This window comes from Pogona vitticeps, chromosome 9, assembly GCF_051106095.1.
Source record: "Pogona vitticeps strain Pit_001003342236 chromosome 9, PviZW2.1, whole genome shotgun sequence".
Taxonomy (NCBI): Eukaryota; Metazoa; Chordata; class Lepidosauria; order Squamata; family Agamidae; genus Pogona; species Pogona vitticeps.
In genome coordinates this window covers 19459887-19477628 of record NC_135791.1, presented here as the reverse complement: position 1 = coordinate 19477628, position 17742 = coordinate 19459887, and the positions used below count along the sequence as shown (strand labels likewise).

Here is a 17742-nt window from a genome sequence, read left to right as displayed (position 1 = left end):
ACACACAGTAGTACCCTGTCTGACACACAGACTCCCACACCAGCTTCTTCTTCCTAGCTGCTGCTTCGTCACATCCCAGCGTCTCCACTTCACCACACAGGCTTCACATATATATACAGTACAGCCCCTCCTCCTGATGTCCCGCCTTCCACTCCCCATAGGATGGAACTTTCCCTCCAAACCCATGACAGACAGGTAACATCAGTGCTGTATGTAACACCTCCCCTCTTTATAAGTTGTTTTGTAGGGGGAAAGCTAAGGTGCTTTTTCCCAAAAAAACAACCTGGATAAAACACACAACAACAGTTATACATACCATATCATACTTACTTATACTTACATTCTAAGTTAACCATAGCAATTAGGCATTTAAACATTTACCATATACATTACATCAATTTACCTTTATTCATACAAACCAAGTTCAAAAAAACAGGTACATTTAACTTTTTGTCATCAATATATATACATAGTCCATGTTTCTTTCGCCGTCTTCATTCTTCAGGTCTTCTTGACAAGGCGTCAGCAACACAGTTCACTGACCCTCTGACCACTTTCACTTCAAAGTCATAGTCCTGTAGGTTTAAAGCCCACCTCATAAGTTTGCTATTGTGGGTTTTCATTGTCTTTAACCATTGCAGTGGTGAATGGTCAGTGCACAGAACAAAATGTCTTCCCCAGATGTAAGGCTTGGCCTTCTGGATCGCGTAGACTATTGCCAGACACTCCTTCTCCACGGTTGCCAAATGTCTCTCACCTTTCTGGAGTTTCCTACTCAGGTAGGACACTGGATGCTGGTCACCATTCTCATCCTCCTGGCACAGAACTGCTCCTACCCCGCTGTTAGATGCATCGGTGTAGATGATGAACTCCCGGTCGAAGTCTGGAGCACGCAGCACTGGATAGTTGATTAGCGCCTACTTCAACCTCTGGAATGCCGCCTCACAGTCGCTGGTCCACGGGATGCGGTCATCAGCCTTCTTCCTCGTCAGATCGGTCAGCGGAGCCGCAATCTCGCTAAACCTCGGGATGAACTTTCTGTAGTAGCCCACCAACCCAAGAAATGATTTGACTTTTTTCTTGGTGTTGGGTCTAGGCCAATCACGAACAGCTTCTATTTTGGCCTCCAGGGGTTTTATCACTCCTCCCCCTACTATGTGACCCAAGCACTTTACTTCTGGGCTACCCAGCTGCAGTTTGTTCCCTCTGCAAGGCCTAGGCCAAAGCACTTCCTCCCCTGGGTTTAAGTGCCTCTCCCTGCCTTCCTGGTCATCCCAAGCTTTCTTTCTGACCTTTTGAGCTTGCAGGGTCCCTGCTGCTAGCTCTAGGTTTCTCTTTAGGTTATTCATCAAGGTGTCTATGTATGTCACAACATCTTGTGGGTCATCCTGGGTGATCTGCTCCCAATTTTGTTTGATCAAATCAAGGGGCCCTTTCACCCTTCTCCCAAATAAAAGTTCAAATGGACTGAACCCGGTACTGGCTTGTGGCACTGATCGATAAGCAAACAAAAGGGATTGCAGCCTCTGGTCCCAACCGCCTGGATTCTCTGCCAAGTAAGCCCTAATCATGCGCACCAGAGTCCCATTGAACCTCTCAGTCAACCCATCACTTTCAGGATGATAGGCAGTGGTTTCCCTGTGCTCAATTCCACAGATTTGCCATAAGCTTTTCATGAGCTTTGATGTAAATGATGCGCCCAAATCTGTGATTATCTCTGAGGCATCCTGGACATATACCCCACCAAGGCATCTGCCACTGTGTTAGTTTCAATGTTAGTCAAGGGTATGGCTTCAGGGTACCTCGTGGCATGGTCCACAATGGTGAGAATGAACCTGTTCCCCCTCTTTGTGGCCTTGGGCAAAGGTCCCACAATATCCACCCCTATGCATTTGAACGGAGTGTCAATCACAGGCAAAGGGCACAACTTTGCTTTGGTCCTGTCGCGGCTATTCCCCTGCCTTTGACACACATCACATTGTTTACAGAACTCCCTGATCTGCTTCCCTATGTCAGGCCAGTAAAAATTCTGTGTGATTCTCTGCTGTGTTTTGTTCACCCCTAAGTGTGCAGCAAACATGTCAGAGTGCCCCCTTTGTAAGATCATGGGGCGATACTTTTCAGGTACCACCAGCTGACTTCTGATCCCATCTCCCCCTTTTGAGATATTCCTCAGGGTCTCTCTATATAAAATCCCCTTTTTCTCCAGAAATCTCACTGGGGTTTCAGGTGTTAGCTGGGCGTCAGTCACCTGTTCAAAACACTTTTGGAGAGTGGCGTCTGCCTTTTGCTCTTGGCCAAATCGGCTGTCTGTGGTTAAGGTTTCCACCACAGCTTCGGAACTCCCCTCTGCTTCCGTCTCGGGCTCATCATTACCCCCCTGAACTGTCCCCGTGGTGGCTTGTGAACGTGTAATCACTAGCACCCGTTTCACATGTTCAGCCAGGTCATTTCCCACGAGCACGGCTGCTGGCAGAGTCGATGAAATTGCTAGCCGCCAAACTCCCCTCCAGCCTTGAAAGTTGACAGGTACCTCCGCGACTGGCAGAGAGATCACCTGCCCCTCAATCCCTGCCACCTTCATGCTCTCATTTGGGATTACATACTCCCTAGGAATAATATCTGGATGGCACAGGGTCACCTGGGAACAAGTGTCCCGTAGCCCCCGATACTGACGGTTAAGTATTCCTACGTCCACCCCTGCTGTCTCAAACAACTGAGAATCTGTTCTCACCAGTAGGCAGCGCCTGACCTCTACAAGAGGACCATTTTCCTCAGCCTGATCAGCAGATGTAGCTGTTCCAGATTGAGTAGCCATGGCAACAGGCTCCCTCAGTGACAATGAGCCTTGCTCTTTCTGGACACAGAACACAGCTTTTGGCTTGGTCCCACTCGAATCCTGAGGCACAATTCCTTTTAGCTGCTTTAATTTCTCACACTCTGAGATTAGATGGCCCTTTCCCTGACAGAAATAGCATTTTCTGGTGTATTTTGAGTCTTTCTCATCCTGTTTTGGTTTTCCCTCCAAAATCTGAGGTCTTGGTTTCATGTCTGAGGGCTTCCCTTCACCATGGGCCCCTCCCCCTTGCTGGCTTTTCCCTGGTCCCTGAGAGTACTTGCTGTAGGTTTCTTTGGGTTTTCCTACAGATTTCTCCTCACCTAAGGGCTTTCTGATTTGATAAATAAAATCTGCGATCTCGGCTGCTTCTGCCACAGATTTTGGTTTCCTTTCCCTCACCTGGAATTTCAGTTCCCCATGCAGGACTGAATAGAACTGTTCCAGCGCTATCAAATCTTTAAGCTGCTGAAAGGTCTCTGTCCCCTCCTGAGATAGCCATTTCTCTAGCAGCCTCACCAATTGAGCCCCCACTTGGGTAAAAGTCTGCTCTGGTTTCTTTGTGAGGGACCTGAATCTTTGCCTCAGCTGTTCCGCATTTATCCCATGTCTTGCAAACACCAGTTTTTTAAACTCTGCAAAATCTCTCATCAGTTCCTGTGGCATCTCTGAATAAACCTCAGCCAGGCTACCACTGATTAAAGATCGCATGATGGTCATCTTCTCAGTTTCCCTCACTGAGAAGTCCACAAACGCTCTTTCCACTAAGGAAAAGAACACCTCAGGACAATCTCCCTTGTGGTACACAAGGAATTTCTTCAGGTCAGCCTTAGACAATTGGCCCCCCTCAGAATCCCTATTGTTATTATTGTTCTGATTCATCAGTTCCAATTTTCTTAATTCAAACGCCATTCTTTCTTTTTCCAGAGCAATTTTCTCTCTCTCCATTCTTTCTTCCCTCTCCATTCTCTCTCTCTCTCTCTCTAATTCAAATTGCCGTTGTTTCTCTCTTTCCCTTTCCTCCATTTCCCTCACCCTCAGTTCATGCTGTTGGGCTATGAGTATTTTTCTGAGTTCTGGGTTTTGTTCTCCCGTGCTGTCACCTTGCACTGAGCCAAATTCATCCTCAGAACCTTGGTCTATCTGGGGGTCTTTCACTTCACCCATTTCTGCTACTTGGCTTCGAGTCAAGGGCATAATCCCCCCCCCAGAACAGGCTGCTTCAAAAAGTCAAGCCTCAAAATAAAACGACCACTTTTTTTTTCTTTTGCCTCAGAACCAGCTTTCCCTATAGATTGCTGCTGTCCTTTCAGCACTAACTTGCAACAGTTGCGAGCTAGAGTCTACCCCCCTCTGCTGGGCCTCTCAGCAGACAAGCTAGCTCACTGCTATTTCACAGTTTTGCCTCAGTTTTTCCCCGCCAAAACAGGCTGCCTCAGAGCTCCCTAATCTAGCCCCCAATCTGAGGTTACACGTTCTTCTACTAGTGCACCCCCCCGTGAGGCACACCTAGAAGATTACCTACGCGCTCTCAGATTGTCCCTGACTAGACCCCCCTTGCTCTGGGCACACTTGCCAAGGCTTTGCTGGACCGCTGGACAACTGGACCAGTCGTATCCCACACGCTGGACACCAATCAATGTGACATACCCAGACCTACTGGGATATGCCACAGTTTCACTAAGCTGCCACCAACCATTCCCTGTAAGAAGTCACACAGACCAGGGATGGATTTCTAACAAATAAAAGAACAAGGTTTATTTAAATACACACAGGGAAAAATAAAACGATCAGGTGAATAAGATATAGTAACGTGGCTTAGTCTCATTCATACATGCATACTGTTTGGTTCACACAGAACACTTAACTTGAAGCACAGACCCTGAACCTATCAGTTCTGGCTAACCAACAGACACCTGAACCTATCAGGTTGGTACTGACACACAGTAGTACCCTGTCTGACACACAGACTCCCACACCAGCTTCTTCTTCCCAGCTGCTGCTTCGTCACATCCCAGCGTCTCCACTTCACCACACAGGCTTCACATATATATACAGTACAGCCCCTCCTCCTGATGTCCCGCCTTCCACTCCCCATAGGATGGAACTTTCCCTCCAAACCCATGACAGACAGGTAACATCAGTGCTGTATGTAACAGAGACTACTCAGAAGTGGTTTATCCTTCCCTTCTTCTAGGGGTGCCCTGGGACTGTACAGCTTGCCCAAGGCCACCCAGGCTGGCTCTATTCAGAGGAAGTACCATGGGGAATTGAATTTCCCACCTCTGGCGCCACAGTCAGATACTGAACTGACCGAATCCAGCAAACTAAGACACAGGGACATTTTATTTGTTCAGGGCTGGGTTCAGATCGATTGGTGCTGCTATCATCCTTACGCCTACTTTGCCCTGTCACATGATCTCTGAAAAGAAAAGAGAGATCTCAGGATTCAATTCTGTTTCCTTTCACAGCCGGTCCCTACTGTGTAGAAAACTCTTCAAAACAGAGCCTTTATTTGGGCTACATATCCCAGCATCCCTCAGTCAGCATAATCCAGGGACTTTGGAAACTGTAGTCTGAAACAAATGTCTACCCTCTGTGTTTTCTAACGTCCCACGCTCCACGGCAGAGATGCTCTGGTGCTGAAGACAAATTAGTAGGCAGAGCACTGGCACCAAGATTCAGCTCCAGCCCTCCCTAAAATTTGGACTTCCCTGGGTTAAACAAGGAGCCATGAGGAGCTCTTAAAACGTTCCGATAATTCCACCATCCTCGGAGAAGGAGCTGAGGCTGATTGTGGCATACAATGAATATTTTGGCCATGGCCATGAACACCACATACGAGAAATACAGGCCAAAGCAGGATTGCACAATGAACTTTAAAAGGTGCTGTGTTCATAACTGTTTCTAGCCTGTGGCCCCCTTCAACTGTCCCGAGGGGACTCTATGATCCCCCACCCCCCAAAAAATGAGAATGGCAGGTCTTGTGGTCCACTGTTACGTCTGCTGCATTACAGGCTGAGCCTTATTACTGTGCTAAAAGTTTCACAATTCCAGCCCATCATCCTTTAGTGGCTCTAAACACTTTGCAGGAAGTCCAGATTGCGTTTTACGTGATCAAGCAGGACCCGTGGACTACAGAGAGGTAGAAGTCAGGATTAACCCTTCTTGGTTGCTTCTGGAGTTGGTCCTGGGGAACATACATACATAGGCATCCTTCAGTCTCGAGAGACTATGGGAACGTGCTCTGTATGGAGGACTTGGAACAGTGTCTAGTGTTTTGACGCTGTAAGCGAAGCTGGAGTGTCCTCTCCAGGGCATGAAGCCTGGGTAAAATAATATGGAGGATAAGCTGTTACCCAACCAGCAAATCCCCCCTCTCCATGTTGCTGAACTAGTCCAATGGAAAGGCAAGAGCCAATACAACTGGTTCCAGCGATGTCACAGAAGTTGACAGAACAACACGAACTGCCTCCGGGACTCCGGCTCCAAATTTTTCCTCAAGGTTAACTCCTGAAGCCTTTTCCATCAGTGGATATAGCCACAAGGCAGTGGAGTTTTGAAATCGGAGTTTTCCTTCTCCTCGATGGGCTGCCTTCCAAGGCTGACGAGCCCCACCTACCCGGCCTGCTCCCTCATGGCATGGACGACGATGGCAGCACCTCAGTGGGGGTTTGAAGTCGGAGCTTTCCTTCTCCTAGTTGGACTGCCTTCCTGGGGAACAAGCTGTCCCTTTAACATCTCACAATGCCCTTGATGTAAGGGCTCTTGCCTGGGTCATCCTGGGAAATGTCTTTCCCCCCCCCCTTCCTCCTCCAACCTGCGTTCTCATCAAAACTGTTGTCCCTACAGTCATGCGGCTTCTGCTGCAAAACAAGCTGAAGGACCAGCAGGTCTGCAAACACACAGGTGACGACAATACTAAACCTTAGTCTTATGGATGTTAGAAGGGCCCAAATGCTATTGTTTTCAAGAGGACATCAACCATGGGAGGGAAATCCGGCCACCTCCCCCTAACTGTTCGTCTCCAGACAATGTTAGGGTGTCCAGACGTCTCAAGACAGTGTGATAGTTGGAGATGACAGGTGTTGTGATCCAAATATATCTGGGGACCTAAGGTTGAGAAACCTTGGTTTCAGTGTTCATGGGCCCAAGTTCACATCATGCCATGCACAAAGGGAAAACCTAGCAAAGTGACTTTTTAAAATCCCTAGAAAACGCAGCCAGAACGAAGATCAGAAGAAGGTGCCTCATCCTGAGACTGGAAAAGTTAGTTTTGCTCCTATGACTCCAGAAGAGAACACTCTGCATATGCACATAAATAAGACCTGCGTTTACCCCACGAAGCTTCGCCCTTCTGCCACCGTGGATGGAAAACTGATCACAGGCAACAATTATGGAGAAGAAAAAGAAAAAAGAACCATACAATCAATTCTACACATCCAGTAGAGGTTTTGTGTTGGGCGTGTGTGGACTGCACAATATAGAGGCGTCAGTTAAAATCTCCACACAGCTACAAACATAGTTAATTGGATAATTAACCCACTCAAAAAGGCAACTAGTGAAGCAATGAAATTACTCATCCATACTCACATCATTCTCTCAGCCTAAGCCTACCTCGGAGGGCTGTTATGAAGAAAGCCCATGCAACCAATGAGCGGATTTGGGGCAGCCCCCAACCTATTGGCACTTACCTTCTCTAGGGACGGAAGGTGTCCAGGATCCATCCCATGGCGCGGATCATCCCCTCCTCTCCCGGGCGCTTCTTCCTTCCCTGCCGGGCATCCGGGGGGGGCGCAAAGGGGTCCCGTCTTGATTCTTCTCTGGACGCCCCTCTCCGGGCTCGATCCGTCCGGGCGCCCGAGAACCATCTAAGCCGGACCCGGCGGTCCGGATCACTCCAGAGCGGGAGGCGGAGCCCAGAAAGGAGGGGGAGGAGCTCTGGGGAGGGACAGGATCGGATCCCTTCTTGAGTCGCTCCGAGACTAAGGCTCGCCCCGTCCCAAGGGAGGGTTGGGGGGGGCAGAGCGGGGGTCCCGGGCCGGGGCTGGTTTCCTCGGAGGAAGTAGCTTGCGCATGAGTTCCAGAGGGCTCCTTCTCCGAGGTGAGGATGATGCGGATGATGACAGTCGCCTGAAAGGTGGCGGCGGGGGGAAGGCACCGTGTGCGCGTGCACCGTCCCTTGGGAGAGGAGTCACTTCGGGGGCACGTCGGGTCTACTTGCGAGTAAATGTTCCGGGCATCTGCTCGCAGCTCTCCGAGCGGAGACAGAAACGCGTGAAGGAGCCCACGCCGTGCCAAGTGATCCGGGAAAGAGAAAAGAGTCGCATCATCATCATCATCACCACCACCATCAACACCATCTCCATAGAAGGTTTGGAACTGAGATTATAGTTTTAAAAAATAACGAAAGAAAGCGGGAGTATTGTGGCACACCTAGGCATGCACATTGTCTTTGTAGGGTTGCGAAGGGGAGCCTAGAACGCGCCCCTGTTTTCCGCCTGCTTTGGGGCGCTGCTGGTTTTATCTGCCTTTTCCTCCCTTCCTAAGGATGCGTTTTCTGCCTTTTGGATTCCTATGTTGCCCGGATAGTTTGATCTGATTTTTTTTTTTTTGCTTGTTTGTTTTAATCATGTTAGACACCGGTGCCTTCAGAGAGAAGAACTGTATCTGTATGAACATAGCGCATAAACAATAAACAAGTAAGAATAAGAACATGTGTTTTGGTGTGACTTTCCTTAGTCTTATAAAGACTCCACACTATTTGGGTTTGGTTTTTGTTGTTGCTGAAGCAGACTAAGAGGGCTACTTCTCTGAGAACTGTTATAACCATACATTCTTTCTCCTTGTTGAAAAGCACACTGGTATAGCATTCCATAAGAACCTGTTGAATATCTGTCTGTTATACTGTTGATGTAAATGGTAATGACAATCTTTGCAGTGGTGGGACAGGTGCTAAAACCTCGTTTGGAATTAATACATTGGACAGAAAACCTAATAATAATAATAATAATAATAATAATAATAAACCTTTATTGGCATACAGCAGAAGGAGCCGCAAAATAAATACAGTAAAATACGCATACAGGGTTCGTTGCCTGCGAGTGGGGTGCAGAGAAAAACAGCGTTAAGCCCCTCATTTTAGAGAGGGCATGTTGCGACGTCTCTGAATAATGGCGTGAACATATCGAGCAGTTGATACAGTAACTTCCTTGTTAGTACCATTCAAGAGGTATTGGGTTTTCTTTAGGTCATCCCATCGCGTGTGGGAGGGGGGAAAGACCGACTGGTGGAGCAGGCGGATATCCATGTACAAAATGCAATGAAACAGCATATCTGTCGTCAAGTCGTCTCCGACTCTTCGAAAACCTAATAACGCTGTGCAGGTAACCATTCTGGGTATGGACAGTGCTCTCTGATGCTGACTTCCATCTATTGAATGGGGTGTGTCTGTGCAACGGGCTTGTGTGTGTTGTGTTGATCTCCTGGCTTCTGCAATAAGAGCATCAGAGCTCTCAAATACAGCAGAAGTGGGTTGTCACATTCTCAGGTCAATGAAGGACTAGACAAAGATCAGTATCTTATCACTAACATAAATCCCATTGAATTGATTGGGCTACTCTAACTGGAGTAGACCAATCAATTCAATGGGATTTATGTGAATGCTGAGCTATCTTTCAGCAATTGGATAAATGTGTCTCTTCGTTGGCAGACAATAAGAGAGCGATCAACACCACCTAAAAGAGCAGAGAACAATGCAAGACCCATTAAATCCAAATTGTAATGGTACACATAGAAAAACCTGAAATTTTGTGAGTACACACCACCTCTGACGTGAACATCTACCTGGAGTGTGAGATTCTGGCAGCAAGGGAGACAGACGTGTTAGATTACTGGAGAGATAAATAAATATAAACTTACAATTGCTTACGTTTCACATTACTAAGTTATAAATATATAATTAATTGAAGTTATGTGATTTTCTGGAGGAGCATATATATTATGACTAGGACTTATAGGTTGATATATAACTCTACATAAATTGGGGCATTTTCTATTTATTTATTTATTTGACTTCCATACTGCCCATCTGGCTGCCAAGGCCGCTCTGCTTTGATTACCCCACCCCTCTATTCTCATAGTCACTTTAAATATTAGATTCTTCTTCCAGCATGGTCTGGTCAAGTTGGAACTTATTTTGAGCAAAATTCACTTCCAGAAGTGTTTTAATCTGGCACTAGCCTTACCTGATTTATGGAGTTTTACAAGGAAGAGTTGGTACACAATGGGTTTTTTCTATCTTCAGATGTTCAGGTCTGAGGCAGTGTGTACTTGTACAGTCTCATGCTTTCTATGTGTTCCTCCATATGGGTTGATCGTTTTGGACTTGAACATTATGGTTGTTAGTGCAGGCTTTCCCTTTTTAGATAGGATATGACTAAAATGTCAGATCGTGACATTTTTCACTCCTGATTTACCTGTCTCTTCCCCACCTAATGCTTCCCTCTCCCTATCTGTGCATGTGTATGTGTACATACACACAATCAATCAATTCAGGTGAGCCTAAGGGAAGATCTTCCCAAGCCAGAACAATCGAGCGGTTTCTGCTCTCTCTCTTCTTTGAAGGCCATGAGATTTAAATGTGTATGCACTATTAATCTCAGCTGGCCAGATCAATACAACAGTAGTTGTCTGGCAACCACAATAACTTCCAGCACTTAAAGATCTAGGCATCATCTCCAGTAGAGAGAACCTAGCAACCTGTGTCTAACCGGAAGGATGCCTCGCTTTTGGCCAAACCAGTTCTCAACTGGGAGACCACAGGAAGATCCGGACTAGTTTATTCAGTTTGCTTGTAACTCAGTCATTTTTCCCCCAAGCCACATTGACTCTTGTGCCCGCACAGCTGTTGCTCCCTTGCCAACATCTGTGTATCATTTCCTTTTATATCCTTCCTATTATGTTAAATTGCTTCCCTGATAAATAATATTAAATGAAATATCCTTCCACTCCAGCAGCTACCTGGTGACGCACAGAATCCATTGCTCTATGTCCATGCACTCCCCTTTTTTCACCTTCTTCCTTGTGGTGCAGTGGTTAAAGAGCCTCGTGGCACAGTGGTTAAACTGCTGTACTGCAGCCAAAACTGTACTCACAACCTGGGGTTCAATCCCAGGTAGGTGGCTCAAGGTTGACTCAGCCCTCTATCCTTCCGAGGTCGGTAAAATGAGTACCCAGCTTGCTGGGGGGTGGGATGTGTAGCCTGCATAATTAACTTGTAAACCACCCAGAGAGTGCCTGAAATGTTATGGGGCATTATATATATGCAGCACACTTTGCTTTGCTTTTGCTTTGCTTATACAGTGGTGCCTCGCTTAGTGACATTAATCTGTTCCAGAAAAAACATTGCTAAGCAATTTCATTGCTAAGCGATATTAAAAAGCCCATAGAAACGCTTTAAAATGCTATTAATGTGTTCCTATGGGCTAAAAACTAACCTTTAAGTGAAGATCCTCCATAGGGGTGGCCATTTTCGGTGCCTCTAAAGCGAGGAAACACAGCGAGCATCCATTCTGTTTTCCCGGCGGCCATTTTGAAACTGCCGATCAGCTGTTCAAAAAGGGTCGCTTTGCCATGATTGCTTCCCCGTGATCATCGCAAAGCGGAAAAAAAACCATAGGGACCATTGCAAAGCAATCGCTTTTGTGGTCGCAAAAACTCCGTCACTAAGCGATTTTGTCGCTCAACGGAGCGATCACTAAGCGAGGCACCACTATACAGTATAATGAATAAAGCTCTCTCTCAAAACAAAACAAAAGAAAAGAAAACTCAGCAGGCAAGAAACAGAAGTTACCAAGAAAGTTAGCATTTCTGAAATATCTTTATCGTGGTTTGATGACCCGGTAAGTATTGGGCACTAGTTTGACGACGTGGTTGTGTGAGATCAATAGAGTTGCCAGCCATCTTTTCTGAGATTCCCAAAATGCTTTCCAGCATCATAGAAAAGCTAACAAAGTTCCCGGTGTTTTTTCTGCTAGATTTGTCAACCTTCTCCAAAATGGTGGTCTTAGGATGCACTCGACAGTAACTCTGATCAGTGTCAAAGTTATTACCTCAGATCCCACCTTGCTGTTGAACTGGTCAGTTGAGGATGATGCAAGTTGAAGCTCAACATATCTGGAGCATGACAAGAATAAGGTGGTGTCCCCTCTATTTATATATCTTTTAATTCACTTATCAGACTTGCGTGCCAGCTTTTTTCCTCAGAATTGGGTTCAGGAAAGCTCACAGCAAGAGAGAACAAAGCGTAATCAAAACTCAAACAAATGCAAATATTAACATAGATTAGAAGCATAAACGTGGAGCCTGTTACTTTATTTACATATGCAGATACTGCTGCCTTGGTCTCTCAGGGCATCCCCTGCTCATGATCCTAAACTTGTTCATGAAGGCTCAGGCATGTGAACATGTGCAATTTGTCAGATCACCATGGCAGGTGCCATCCAGCATATGCAGATTTTAAACTGGCCATGGCCATAATGTTAAAGCATGAAAAAAATATTCAGGCACTGCACTAGAAACAAAAAGTGTTACCCCAAATCAGTAGGGACTTTCATCATTTGGGAGTGGCCACCAAAAAGTTTCTATACTTTTGTTACTACCTTATTGTCCTTACCATCCCATATATAAAAGTCAACTGTGCAATGAGTTTACTCTTTTTTTCATCACAGACAACTATTCGATTCTTTAAAAAGGAAAATGCTGCTTTATGAATGTGGGATATTGTATTTCTGTATCCATCATTCAAAAGCCAGGGCAGGGCCCAATATTGTTGCACAATATCATGCCCAGGTTGCCAGCTGGAAAAAAACAGTGCCAAGCTTTACATAGCAAAGGCCAGCCTGAATGTTGACAACACCAGTGGCAGCAGTCAAGATGGTCTACAGGATACCCTCTTCTGCTCACGACTATTATCACTTGTTGAAAACCAGCCCTGAGAATTGCTTGTTGTTTGGGTGAGAAGTGGTTAAATTTTGCAAAGATTGTCAGCTTTTGGGATTTTCCCTTGTGTAGTGTCACTTTGTAAATAGTAGTGAACAGAAGAGCGGGCAGCTTGTAGACCCTCTTGACTGCTGCCATTGGTGTTGTCAACATGCAGTCGAGATTTCCCCAAGCGAAAACCAGCCTTTCATTTTATAAACTATTTGCCCTTGTGTTTCCACTGAATTGTGTTACTGTTACTCCATAACGATTCATAAGTGTCCTTCTTAGCTCCACCTAGAGGCCTGACACATTTGTAGCATGTTGAGGACACTGGAAACCAGTAAGACCTGCTCAAAAGATCCAATTTCCATTTCTCATCATGTGCAAGGTTCGCCCTCACCATCCCATGGCAATCTTCCCAAATGTGGAATCCTTAGATGGACTGGATTACACCTCCCATCATCCTTTCTCCATCTAAGGATGAGATGTGTGGATCATGGGAGCAGTAGTCCAGTCTCTTTGGAAGTTTTGTGATGCTGTTTTTTTTCCTTGTCTCTTGACTGTGCAGTCTGTCCAGCACACACAACTGTCATCCAATATCATTGTACGTCCTTCCTTTGCATCAAGTGAAATGACTACTAACTCCTCCTTGGGCTTCGCTCCCTCCTACAGGAAAAACACCAAGTCAAATCAAAGATTTCACACACATCTGAAGAGCTTCTTTGTCTAGCTGAAGTATGCTGGTGCCCTCTTGTGTTTGTGACATCTTCTACAGACTCAACATCAGCATAGTCCCGTCGTTTATATTATATCATGAGAAGTCAAGTCAGATCTCATTTATGACAATCCTAGGAAGATTTATGAGGTACCTGAGATGTTTAAGGAGTGGTTTTTCCAGTCCTCGACCCTACAAGTTTCCATGACTCAGGAAGGATTTGAACCCAGGTTCTCCCAAGTCCTACCCTAACACCCTATCCACTACAATATATGGGCTGTCTCTATAGATTGGGGGAGAAAAGACAGAAATCTCGAACCTCCTTGTAGATCCCTGAGGGCTTTATGGTAAACTCAAAATGATTTCTCACTTTCAGTGGTTTAGCAGTAATGGCTCTACCCTGCTCTAAACAGTAGAATTGTAATAAATAAAATGTGGCCTGAATTCTGAACGGAATTCACCTGATTCAGATCAATCTATATGAGTCCAGATCGAAGCTAGATTTGGGTCTAAGGTGAAGCAATGTGAATGTAGGACTTCGACTGATCTTTGAAGAAATTGCTGTGGTCTAAATCATGTCATGATGTCATGCCATGCGTTATTGTTCATCTAAGGTTGTATTTACTTACTTTTCAGACCTACTAAAGACCAGATGATTTTTATTATGTCCTGATATGTAAAACCACAGAATTCTAAGTGGGCGTACTTTTTATTCACGTGACTATATGCAGAACCACACATTCCACACACATGCATCAAGCCAATACATGGACTCCCCGGAGTGAGTAAATGCCCAAAATGATATTCCTTTAGAAGAGAACTGTTGATACAAGCCTTAGAAGAAGTATCGCTTCCCCCAACAAAAGATCTCTATAACAAAACAAAAAAAAGCCTGGAAAAATAACTTTGTTGAACTACAACTCCTAGAACTTCTTAGGCAGTATGAGAAGTGTTTGTGCTAGCTGTGGATTCTGGGAACTGTTGTGCTCAATGATCAAATAACTCATCCAAGCTTTTTTAATTATTTAAAATATGTTTACCCCACTTTTCTCCTTAAAAGGACCCAAGACGGCTTACAACAATGAAAAATAATGTTTAAATGTATTCTCGAAGGCTTTCATGACCAGGATCCGATGGTTGTTATAGGTTTTTCTGGGTGTTTGGATGTGTTCTGGAGGTTTTTCTTCCAAACGTTTCACCAGTCTCTGTGGCCGGCATCTTCGGAGGACAGGAGTTAGAACGCAGAGACAGAGTTCTAACTCCTGTCCTCTGAAGATGCCGGCCACAGCGACTGGCGAAATGTTCGGAAGAAAAACCTCCAGAAAATGGTCAACCAGCCCGAAAACAATGAGTATACGGAGGTGGCTAACATCATTAAAAGACAATGTTTAAAAATTACGAATGATGAATAAGAAGTGCATCAGTGAAGATTCTTAGTCATCCAGTTCAGGTTATCTGGAAGTTCAGTCATGGTAACTGGACATCTTTCTTGTCAAGTTGAAATGTTTCGCTACTCATCCAAGTAGGTGAAGAAGCTACTTGGATGAGTAGTGAAACATTTCAACCTAACAAGAAAGAAATCCAGTTGCCATGACTCGACTTCCAGAGAATGAATAAGAAGGCATCTTATATCAATTAACAGGCAATACAGTGGGGTCTTGACTTGAGAACTTAATCCGTATTGGAAGGCAGTTCTCAAGTCAAAAAGTCTGTAAATCAAGTCTCCATTGACCTACAGTGCATTGAAAACCGATTAATCCCGTAACAGGCCGTTTTTGTTCCATTTTGTTTTTTTTCTGGTCTGTAAGTCAATTCTCAGGCTGCAAGTCAAACCTAAATTTTGTGGCCAGAGAAGTCTGCAACTCAAAAAGTCTGTAAGTCAAGCCGTCTGTAAGTCAAGGGTCCACTGTATTAAGGAAAAGATCAATGTATATAAAATAATAAAAGTATTATTTACACCCGTTAGTGTAATCATAGGGCAGGAGGAGTAAGGCTGGAATAAACCATCCAGGAAATTGAAACAAGAGATAATCCATGTTTGATTGTCATTCTAAGTCTGTCTTGGTAATTAAAAAGGGAAAAGGGGGAAACAGCAACCCTCCTTCTGTATTACAGCCACAGGCAAGAGTCCCTTCCTGATTGGCTCAATAACAAAGAATCGCATTTGCTTTGCTTTGCTTTTAGAATCTGTCATCCTATTAACTGCCCGGGGGGGGCACATGTTGGTGTAATTTGTGGAAAGGGTAACAACACCGCTGTTGATTGTAGTAAATGGCCCAGTCTGAGTTTAAGGAGGAAGTCTGAGAATTGAATTTCCCCAGGACACACTAAAAAGAGGGTGGTTGCCAGCAAAATGCACGCAGTAGCCCATGCTGATAACGGCCCAGGGTTAAAATCTGGTGAGAGCTGGTGCTTGATGCTTCACTAAGCCAGTTGAGCAGCTAAAGGCCCAAATTTGAGCTGTCAGCTAAAAAGCACAGATCAAGAATCCGCTTCTAACAAATGAGGCAGAGGGAGGTTGGACCACCTGCTTTCAAAGAGGTGGCTTCCCCTCTCTGGCTGCTGAGAAATGGAGTGCTGCATGGTTGAAGCAGGGAAGGTCCTTTCCTCAGCCTTGACCTTTTCTCCAAGCAACCCCAAATGTTCTATTATTGGAGTTCACCATGTTGGCCAAGCATAAGCAGAGCCCTTCAGCCACTGGAGAGAGTCTACACAGAGCTTCTTTCCTGAGGTAGTCTGAAAATGTCTGAAGAACCTCCAGAGGTTAACCAGGAAGAAGAGTTCCCCATACTCCACATGGACAGTCTTTTTATGCCTCACAATCTGAGGGATGGCTAAACAAGTCTTCCAAAGGGCTACCTCACACTCTCAAGACATTGGGGAGGCAGCTCCTCCCTGTTAGAGAAAGAGGACTTGTTGGCTCCACTGCCCTCTCTCTCAACCTCACCACAAAGCTGGTAACAGGATGGTATCCACGCCTGAAGTTTGCAGCCCACAGCGGCAAAGCAACTGGCAAAGGTTTGCTGGATGGCGGTGGAAGAGAAATAGAAGATTGCCGGATCTAAGGAAGCATTGAGAGTGCTGAAGAGCAAGGAGTAAACTCTCCAGGACGGGTTCTTCTTCTGAATGAAGCTAACAATGTGGGAGATGTTGTATGGTGCAAAACAGATGGCAAAATTGAGCAACGTCACCACTGCTAGCCCCACGGCCCGTTGCTTTCTGCGAGCCTGGATTTTGGGCGATGAGGTCAGAATACGGATTAAGTTGACATAGCAGACGAGGGAGACGAAGAATGGGATGAGGAAGAGGGTAATGCTGGCTGCCAGCCTGACGGGGAGGAGAACTTGGAGTTGACTGGGGGAGAACTTCTCATAGCATTTGGAGACATTAGCTGGGTTGGGGTCCGTCTCATTGACATCCGGCACATGGTACTGCACAATGTAGACAATACTGCAGTGGGAACAGGCAAGCAACCAGAAAAAAAAGCTGGCCACTATTGTGTAGACTGGCCGGCGACTCAACTTGTACTTGATTGGGTAGGCCACTCCCAAATAGCGCTCCACACTGATGGCTGTGAGGAAAAGGGAGCTGATGTAAACACTGCTGTGGTAGCAGAAGCCAGTGAGCGGGCAGAGGAAGGCTGGGAGAGGCCACGTCATGCCTGAGGCAGCCTCCGCCATCTTGAAGGGAAGGAAGAGCAGCAGGATGACGTCGGACACAGTCAAGTTGAACAAAAGGATGTCTATCGGGACCAGCTTCTTGCGCACTTTTACCGTGAAGGTGTAAAAGGCCAAGAGGTTTGCTGGGAGGCCGGCCAGGAAGGCAAAGAGGTACACAGCGAAGACAAAGGCATCGTGTGGTGTCATGGCCTCTCTTTCGGTTTCTGCAAGAGAAATGAAGAAAGATTTAGAAAGGCAGCACTTTCCCACCCAATCCCATCATTGTTTCCTTGTTCCTCCTTCAGACTTCCCATTTTCCCAGAAGGAAGCTCTGTAGGCACAGGGAGGGAGAGATTGCTCGGCGGGGGAGCATATCCTTTTCACCCTATAGGTACGACCCCCCCATTCCTAGCCTCTTGAAGGAGATGTTGGAAACAATCCTGAATCTAAGCCTGGAGAACCACTGCTCCGTGTCAACGATATTGAGCCAAAATCGAAAGTGGGGAACTTCCCGAAGTCTGGGATCACCCTAGACCTCAGAGAGGTGC

The 17742-nt window shown here is 45.9% G+C and overlaps 1 protein-coding gene across 1 annotated transcript; it reads right to left on the bottom strand.

The window, feature by feature from the left end:
• Nucleotides 1–14225: 14225 nt before the first annotated feature.
• On the bottom strand, nt 14226–17459 carry LOC110090707 (free fatty acid receptor 2-like). The gene has a single exon (XM_020814464.3). The coding sequence runs from the start codon at nt 17399–17401 to the stop codon at nt 16391–16393; it is 1011 nt and encodes a 336-aa protein (XP_020670123.3). The 5' UTR covers nt 17402–17459; the 3' UTR covers nt 14226–16390.
• Between the last annotated feature and the right edge of the window lie 283 nt (nt 17460–17742).